This window comes from Austrofundulus limnaeus, unplaced genomic scaffold (genome assembly GCF_001266775.1).
Source record: "Austrofundulus limnaeus strain Quisiro unplaced genomic scaffold, Austrofundulus_limnaeus-1.0 Scaffold3, whole genome shotgun sequence".
Taxonomy (NCBI): domain Eukaryota; kingdom Metazoa; phylum Chordata; class Actinopteri; order Cyprinodontiformes; family Rivulidae; genus Austrofundulus; species Austrofundulus limnaeus.
The window spans coordinates 6,856,553-6,865,709 of NW_013952405.1; the positions used below are offsets into that span (position 1 = coordinate 6,856,553).

The 9,157-nt window shown below is 40.3% G+C and overlaps 1 protein-coding gene across 1 annotated transcript; it reads right to left on the reverse strand.

Moving 5' to 3' along the window:
- Positions 1–617: 617 nt before the first annotated feature.
- Positions 618–6,769, reverse strand: gnat2 (guanine nucleotide binding protein (G protein), alpha transducing activity polypeptide 2). The gene is made up of 9 exons (XM_014020150.1): positions 6,470–6,769; positions 4,201–4,243; positions 3,773–3,914; positions 3,525–3,682; positions 3,309–3,437; positions 3,109–3,238; positions 2,861–3,014; positions 1,773–1,984; positions 618–1,360 (listed from the first exon to the last, which is right to left on the reverse strand). The coding sequence occupies exons 1-8, from the start codon at positions 6,573–6,575 to the stop codon at positions 1,794–1,796; spliced, it is 1,053 nt and encodes a 350-aa protein (XP_013875604.1). The 5' UTR covers positions 6,576–6,769; the 3' UTR covers positions 618–1,360; positions 1,773–1,793.
- Between the last annotated feature and the right edge of the window lie 2,388 nt (positions 6,770–9,157).

The following is a 9,157-nucleotide window of genomic DNA, read 5'->3' on the forward strand; positions in this document are numbered from 1 at the left end:
TTTCATTTAAAAGAGTCGATCATCAGATATTGTCCAAGATTAACCTTCAGGGTGGATATAGCTCGCTAGCAGCCTCGCACCGAGGACCTATCCATGTCGTCATTTACCCAGAATTCTTAGGATGTAAATAAAATGTCTCCGTCCATGTAATATATTTTTAAACTTTTAGTTTAAAAATGATAAAACTGAACACCCTACAGTATTTTTACAGTCTTTATTTTACAGTTAAAATATGTTTATAAAACAAAGTCTAATGTTAGAACTAATCATGGATCCCTTTAAGACTGATTTAGCTGAACTTGAATGGTAAAGTTTAATTTATGACACTTCAGTTGTGACCTCTAGTGTAGAAACCTAGAAATGAGAGCAGACAAAAGATTTCCTCTTTATGTTTAAAGTCAATCTTCCCAGCTGTARACATGCTAGTTTACGCTGAGTTTATTCCCTCGTTGCCATCATTTTCTACAAATCTCTCTCTGAGCAGGCTTGACAAGCTGAATAATTGTTTTAATCTGTTTTTGTCCCTCAGTAGTGAACTTGAATGTGAAGCTGTTTCCTCTTCGTGTAGGATACTGTTTCCAACCCGACTGATTCTACAGCCACGACACGGACACACGTGAAGTTAATGCATCTTTATTTCATGCCTCTACTATAAGAAAGAACACAGCAGATTTTTCAGTCATGTTTCACGATAAAGCATCAACCCTCTAGTGTCTCTCTCATACGCTTCCATGTAATTTATTATTTCAAATATAAGTTATCTACTCTTATTTACAAAGCTTCTCTACCATGTTCAGAGAGGTGAGAGTTATTTATCACAACAAAATGTTAAGTGAATTCAACACTAATGCGATTAGATTAGATACATGCACAATTGGGTTTGTAATTTGGATTATGCTGCGGGTACCAGGATTATTTGAGATATTTTGCTCAGCGACTTTTCAGATTAAAATGYCAAAACCACAGAAACTAGAGTTCTGAAAAACAAATAAAAGATTGCAATGTAGCTATTCAGATATTTGTTTCTCCTGACTGAATTAAATTAGTTATTAAAATCATCATCTTTGGAGCTTCAAGCCTTAAGATGTGAGGGGGAAAAACAGTTTATCCTGTAGAAAAGTGGAAATTCAGTGTTGGTGTAGTGACTTCAGCGTTTGTTTCTATCAAACCGGATGTGCGGAGCGCTGCARGAATCAGCCGTGGGTGAGGGAGGGGGTGTCGATGCTGATGCTGTCGGAGCTTTTTGAGGACCGCCGCTTGGCATGGAGACGACAGCATAAACACAACAGTCTGAGGGTCCTCTGGGCTCCATCGCTTTTTTTTTCTTTATGCCAATGTGTCGGGGTCAAAAAAGAGCTCTCTGCAAAGGGAAGAAGGTGAAACGGGTGAAAAACAGATGATGTGCGACTGCTCAGGTTGTCAGCTGTGTGAGTTCACCCAACAGAAAATTAGTAGTATCCTTCATTTCCTTTATTTAACCAGGAAATTAACTCAGTGAGAAAATTGAAGTGCATAATTTAGAAGCAACAGTCTTCTACAGAGATCGCTCCATTTTTATCATCATCTTTGTCATCCTCATGAGTCCCAAACGGTCTAAACTGTTCATATTTGTTCATGCTATGGCCAGATGTTGTTGCTCTTGCAACACAGGATGACCAGAACTGAGTTTTGCTGTAGGAGAGAGTTAAATTAAATTTGCAGGGGTCTGCCTCGTGCAGGTCCTACAGCTTAGACTCTGACACAGTTTCTAGAGGACACGGTCGGCCTCGTACCTTTCTTAACTCTGCAGCTGCTTAGAAGAGACCGCAGTCTTTAAGGTTTTCTTTGATGATGATGTCCGTCACGGCGTTGAACACGATCTCGACGTTCTTCGTGTCTGTGGCACAGGTCAAGTGGGAGTAGATTTCTTTCTGACCCTTCTTCATGTTCAGATCCAAGAATTGTGTCTTGATGTAGTTGCTGGCATCTTCGTACGTGTTGGAGCCTAAAAAGATGTCAGAGGGGCAAAGCTTGATCAGAACCAAGTCGTTTGTTTTAAACATGGCCCTGTTTTCAGATGTACTCCTTTTGTTTAACTTTTGTTGTATCTGAACAGTTTGGTGACAAGTAAATCTGAGTTTGTGCTTTAATTTATATTTTTACAATATTTTTCTTCTAATCTGGTTTAAATTTACTAATCTGGTTTAAATTGCTTTCACTAAATGTCAGACTGAATCTAGTAAGTCCCTGAAGCTTTAAAACAGGGAAAGGTTATAAAAAATAAACATCTTACCTGTCGCAGAYAGCACTTTAAACAACCTCAGGTTGGAGAAACAGTTTGATTCTAAAAGCTAACAGCTCGTCCACTCGAGGTTGAGACTACAATAGGTTACTGCCGCCTTAAAACAGTTCTTTACCTGGAGTTTTATGACTCTTACAAATAGCAGAAGCAGCTAGCTGAAGCACTTCCTGTTCAGCTTTGGACACTTCAGGCTTTTATAGTTCTGCTAAAGATCCATCTTTCTAATTTGGCTTTTTATTTAAACAGTATAAGTTTTTTTATTATTTATCCTATCTTTACTGAGCTTTTATTTGCATGTTTTATTGTACTTTAATTCTTGTTTTTCTTTTATTTCAAATATTTTAGTTGTATTGTTTTCCAGTGAAGCCATTTGGTCAGTCAYAGTTCTTTCAGCTGTTTATGTCAATAAAATAAACATTAGGGTTTGGACTCATCTTTAACTGTTATCTAAATTATCCATTTGGTCAGAATGAAGTTTTTTTTGAAATCGTACAAAGAGTTATCTACAACAGGTAAGATATTAATAGTTCACGTCGGAAGGTCTAAACGCTTTCTTTAAAATAACTGAGCAGGTCTTACCGTCGTAGTCGGGGAAACAGATACTCAGATGGACTTTCTTGATCTTCTCTTCAAAGAGATCCTTCTTGTTGAGGAAAAGCACGATGGATGTCAGAGCAAAGAACCTGTGGTTGCAGATGCTGTTGAATAGATGGAGGGACTCGTGCATACGGTTCTGAAAAGGTCAGGGGTCAAACAGAGAGAGCATCACAAACTGCCGGGACACATTTCCAGTGCTTCCTAAATACGTGGCCTTCGCCCCGACTCACCACTTCATCATCCTCTACGAGCACCATGTCGTACGCGCTGAGAGCTCCGCAGAAGATGATGCAGGTCACGCCCTCAAAACAGTGGATCCACTTCTTCCTCTCTGACCTCTGACCTCCCACATCGAACATCCTGTTCGCAACAGAACGTCAGAACGAGCCCAGAAGCGGCTCGGCTCCGGGATGTTTCCAGGTGCTTTTACCTGAAGTGCAGCTCTTTGCAGGAGAACTGTTCTTCAATGATACCGGTTGTTTTGACTCGAGACCGTAGCACGTCCTGCTCAGTGGGGAGGTAGTCCGCCTGGCAGATTCTGTCCATTTCACCGAGGTAGCTGAAACACAACAGCAGTCGAGCTTAATTTGCAGTCATTTTTCCCCCCTAAGAGACTAATGGACTCTGTCTCTGCCCTGGRACTCACTAGCCAGCAGAGTCGTTCAGCTGGTACTCAGCAGCTCTTTCGTAGGCGGCCTGCACACCAGAGTCCCTCCACAGCTTCTTGATGACATCAGCCAGCTCGGGGGGCATCGTTCCCTCTTCGATGGAGTCTGACAGGTTCTGCAGCTTCTGTGCGTCTTCCTGTGGAGCCAAACACAAAACAGCAAACATCAGCACCGCTCATATCGTCAGCTGTGAGCCTGAACTTGTAGCGTCTGCAGAAGGCGACACCTGTGCAGAGGACGCGCCGAAGTCGATTCCAAGCATCTCCATGCCTCTGATGATAGCCAGAGCAGACTGCAGGATGTTGCCGTAGATGATTGCTCGAAACTCCAACTGCTCCTCTTTCGTGTAACCACCTTGATGGAGAATTCTGTAGCAAAAATTAAGAGGAAAGTAGTTTAGTTTTGCAACAAAGGTTTTGGCTATGAAAAATAAYAAATATTGCACAATTACAGTAATTTTTAGAGTTTTCAGTAAAGTAGAGGAACTGCTGCATTTTGTCTGATTCAGYGCTCACAGTGCCACCGTGTGGTTTGTTCCTGATTTTTATTGCCAGACTAAGTGACAACCTAAAGCAAGAGCTGATAAATCAGTCTGGATATACACCTGAGCAGGAAGGCCACAAAATAAATAGATTTTAATATTTTAATACTCACTTCATCTGTTTTACAATGGTGCTTTTCCCTGACTCACCAGCACCTGGATGAAAACAAAAACCAAGYGTTAGTAATGACACRTCTGCGCCTCRATTCTCCAACATGCAGTCAAGCAGCTTTTAGAGTCAAAGAACATTTCCCAGTTCAGACTTTAGCTATGACACATCTAATTTTATTTAACGAGCATAAAAGTTCAGTTTACTTTTGTTTGTTTCATTAGAGCAAACTGTCAGCCTTCAACTCTGCTCCTTTGATTAGGTTTTATTTATTTGCATTTTGACAAAGCGTTCACGTCTTTGCAAACATTTAAAACAGTCTGTGATGCATGCATAAAAATAATTACCAAATCTGACTAATAAAGCTCAAATCTATTACACACAGAGCAATAAACACTGTTAGAATAAATACTGAAACAGACTGAATCTAGAAATGTTAGTTTGGGTTGGTGTGTGCATCACAGACCTGCAGCTTCAAGTGATTTGTGAAAACGTGCTCAAAAAAATGTTTTATTGCTGAGTTTGCTGAATTGGTTTTCTATGATTCTATAATTCTCTCCTAATTATGCATCTTAGCAGACAACCTCTTTAATTTTTTTTTTTTTCAAATCAGTCTGAAAGTATCTGGTTGTTGTTCTGCAGGAGAAAAGCCTTGGTGCAGATCCCTGCTCCACCAACAGCTGCCCAGCAGGAGTTTATCACGTCAGAGCTGGCCATCCTGCTCCTCACTGAACCCACTTAAAGCTTCAACCAGTATTTAAAGACTTCATCCAGCAGCTCCTGCAGCAGGTCTTCCCCTGCTTGTCRTCACCAGTGGGTCAACATCGGGATTATTTGGCTCCTGTGTGACGTGGCAGCAGAAGAAGCAACGGTGTGAAGGTTTACAGTAAGCTGAGTCGGAGTCAGTTGTTAACACTCACAGAGCAACACTGAGTTTAAGCTGCAGAGCCAGCTGCAGTCAGGCATTTTATTTTATTTATATACTGTCTATAGACATWTTAAAACCCTTTGATCAGGAATAAAAAGGCAAAAAAAATCAAAAGTTTGATCTTCATTTTCATTGATAATAATCCAAACGTGCAAGAAATTAAAATTTCGGAAACATTTAAGATCCTTTTATGCTTTTCCAGAGGGAATCTTCTAACTAGACAAGTTTAATGTAACGTAATAAGTTGAATTAATTATGTGAAATTATTTTTAGTGAATTGACACAACTTTATATGTGAGCAGATGTTAAATAAACTGCAACACAGAGACTTCCAGACATTTTTTTATACCTGTAATTCTTTATAAAGTCATTAAACTAGAAGAAGGCGTTTTACTTTCCATCCTCTCTTGTTTGTGTCATGATGAGTGGTGGAAACAGCAGCTTCTCTGTAAATGTCCTGATTCTGTTAGGGTCACCTGCGTGAGTTTGGACTTGACATTCTTCTGTGTAAACTCTACAGAAATACTTTGCACGCAGTAGATGTGAGTGAGTCGAGGGTCAACAAAAACCTCAGCAAGTGGATCTGCAGTAAACCTGTTAGCTAATCGGATTGACATATCTCTGCCGGCCTGAGATTCATTTAGACTATGATCTTTTAAGAACCTCTGTCCTTCCTCTAGAACCAAAGAAGTCASCAGCCACCAATCAGCTGGGACTTTTTCTTCAATTTAAATCATCAAAGCTGTAAAAAAGTAAAATCCATTTGAACAAACAGTGTTTAAAGGTTTAGTTTTGGAAATTGTTCTATCATATAAATCTGCTTTCTATCTTGTTTTTAAATCATCACAGATCCACAGGTTAAATTTTACACATTTAAACTGATTTATTGTCTTTCTGTTGAACTAATACAAAGGATTGTCTAATAAAAAAAGTATCTATTTGGAAAGTGTACTATTTCCATCTTCACGGGTTGTCATCAGGCCTGCAGGAGGTTTAATATCACCTCAGATGATAAGATCCATGAGGACTTATGCAAGAAAACAAGTCAATAATCCCTCAGTGAGTTGTTTGAATAATGATACTTATGAGTTTTGTATGTTGTTTTAGTGTCTAAATGTTACATGAAGCACCTTCCATGTTTAAAATGTGAAGTCACGTTTTTCAACTCGTTTTGTTCAGGCTGCCAGAGATGTTCAAATTAGTCTGATGAGCCATTAGAAACCAAACAAATGATTTAAAAACACACCTCATTCTGAGTGTTTTGCATGACTTGCAGCCTGCGACAAAGACAAAACTGAAAAAAAAAGTATGACTTGATCCAATAAGACTCCATAAGATCACTTACCGAGCAGCAGCAGTTTGACTGTTTTAGCCTCCTTATCAGCATCCTCCTGGAGCTGCTTCTCCAGCTCCTTGGACTTTTTGTCCTCAGCACTGGCTCCTGCACCCATGATTTCTTCCTCCGCCGCTTCAAGATCCTCGATGATAGAAATTTTGACAGCTCTCAGGGGGCACCTTCAGAGAAACTGGGAGCAGCACTGATTGTGCTGAAAGGCGATTGGAAAGGATGGACCTGAGCCTTCCTGGCCTGTCTTGGTTAGACGGAACGGCTCCGAGGCTCAAAATGAATTCACCAGGCTTTCACCGCCACAGATTCACTTCTTAATTCCTTGTTCTTAAAACCCCCGACTTAGGAGGTGTCCTTTCCTGATTGGCTGTTCAATCCATTTAGTTTATTAAGGGCAGTAGTAAATGACGGGTGGGAAGGAGACGAGATCTGGTGAAGTGAAAGTCACTGATACAAATAGCTGTTTTAGTTGTTCAACAAACTGAGCTGACTTGTTGTACACAGCATGAAATGTGTTATAAAAATACACTAAAATTTCTCATTTTTAATTCATACACAGGAAAAAATGCTTGTTTCTTTGCAGTATTGACAATAAGGAAACAATAAGTATTTGTTGTGGTTGATTTGGAGCAGTGTGAGTTCTGAGTGTGCTGCTGGGTTTCCTCTAGTTATACTCTTGACTTCAGCGTCCGTCACATGGATGGAGCAGGAGTGAGGCATTAACGTCTTCTAAACTTCTTACGGTTAAGAGGTTTAAATCCCAGGTGGTGTGGTTACCTGCTAAATACAGCAACTGTGGCTGCACTCTGCTGTTTGGTGGGGTCTCACAGATAACTCAAACTTAAAGCACGTAACACACACTTTGCATCGGTCTAAGCCCTGTCTCATCCACACCAACAGAATATGGATGAGGGTGAATATTCAGATGTGGGGTTGATCACAGTTAAATGCAGTGAGAGGATTGGAGGTGATGATCTGTTAACAGCCTGTTCAAGTCGATGGGCGGAGATCTGTTTGTCTTCAGGACTGTTAGGCTTACGCTTATCAAAGGATCTGAACTAAACATCAGATTAGAGGTCAGATTCCTGATGTAAACTTTGCCTGAAAGTTGTGCCAAAAGCCAGCGTCTTTGCTTTGTTTGGGGTTAGAAATAATGCATTATTATGACCCCCGCACGCAAAGCGTAAGCGGGAGTCATATTGTTTTCGTACAGTTTTGGGATGCACCTAGTAACATGACATTTATTAGGAATAAAGACTTCTGAGTTCTGGTGCATTTGTGCGTATGGGGGTCATTATGGTACTGCTATGCGGTGTCTAGTTTATTTATTTTTTTGTGATTTTTGGTCGACCGTAGCACAAAAACGGCTGCACCGATCAACATGAAATTTGGCAGGACTGTAGATGACTCTGACCTACAGTGAGCCAGCCAACAGTTTGATGATAGACCCCATATTTGAGGAGGGGGCTCCTTTCAAAGAGGGGATGTCAGGACATGCAAAAATACTTATAACTCAGAAACTGGTCAACATAGAAGCTTCAGATTTCTTATGTTGCTYTATCCATCAGGCCCACCAATCAGTGCCCCCCACCACTCCGGACCCCCAATTTACCTGAAAAAGGGGTGCCTGGACTTACAAAAAGAGTTATTGCTCAAAAACTATTAAACATAGGAGCTTCAGATTTCTTTTGTTGTTTAGCTCTGATGAGGGGCTATCCATCAGGTCAACCAATGCACCACCCACCTCTCCCCCCAAAAAAAGACCCCCATCCAAACCACTACAATTTTGGGATGCACCTACAGCATGACATTTATTAGGAATAAAGACTTCTGAGTTCTGGTGCATTTCTGCGTGCGGGGGTCATTATGTTACTGCTATGCGGTATCTAGTTTCATACGACATCACAATCTTTTTTATGTATGTTTTTGCTCAGAATATGTGGATTAGTTTCAGCTACCACCACACAAAAGTTTAGCTAAATATCTGAACATTTGACAGAGTTATAACATTTTTTATGTTTTTGAAAGTTGGCGGCAGCCATCTTCAATCTGGTTTAAATGATTTAAAAGAGTTGCCCTTAAATAATATAATCCTAAATTCAACATGCTCTAATCAGACATAACATTATGACCACCACCTTGTTCAGTTCTGGTCCATCTGGGACTGAGAAGGTTTGTCCTCACAACAGTCAGGACCTGCTGTACAAAAAGGGGGAAAAAAGTTGAACAAAGATTTTTAAAGTTTTATTAAAATGTTCAGTTGATAATTGTGTAGGTATTTGTTTTTTAAAATGTGTTGCAGTGGTTTCAACAAAACGTTACACCTCTGAATAAGAGAGAGGGTATTGATGATATACACAGCTGTGTGTGGGTGGGTCTTTGTATTTGTTACTTTGCAAGGCCCATTTTCAAAAATACACTATCCTGTGAGGACCCACTGCCCCTTATGGGGCCCAAAGCCCAGTCCCCAGAAGTTCAAACATTATTGGGGTTTTATGTTTAAAACTAAGGTGTAAATTTAGGCGTGTTAGTTTTAGGGAGGGGGTTAGGTTATAGAAATTAATAAAAAATGAATGGAAGTCAATTAAAGGTTCCTGTGGGAATAGAAAGACGTGATATCTCTCTCTGTGTGTGTGTGTGTGTGTGTGTGTGTGTGTGTGTGTGTGTGTGTGTGTGTGTGTGTGT

Bases quoted from the DNA above. Each gene is read 5' to 3' on its own strand.
- gnat2 (XM_014020150.1), bottom strand. From the start codon at position 6,575: ATGGGTGCAGGAGCCAGTGCTGAGGACAAAAAGTCCAAGGAGCTGGAG. The intron at 3,015-3,108 runs GTGAGTCGGGGC...TGACCTTTTCAG, and splicing joins TCGTAGAGGATGATGAAGTG to AACCGTATGCACGAGTCCCT. The intron at 1,985-2,860 runs GTAAGACCTGCT...ACATCTTTTTAG, and splicing joins CTGTTTCCCCGACTACGACG to GCTCCAACACGTACGAAGAT.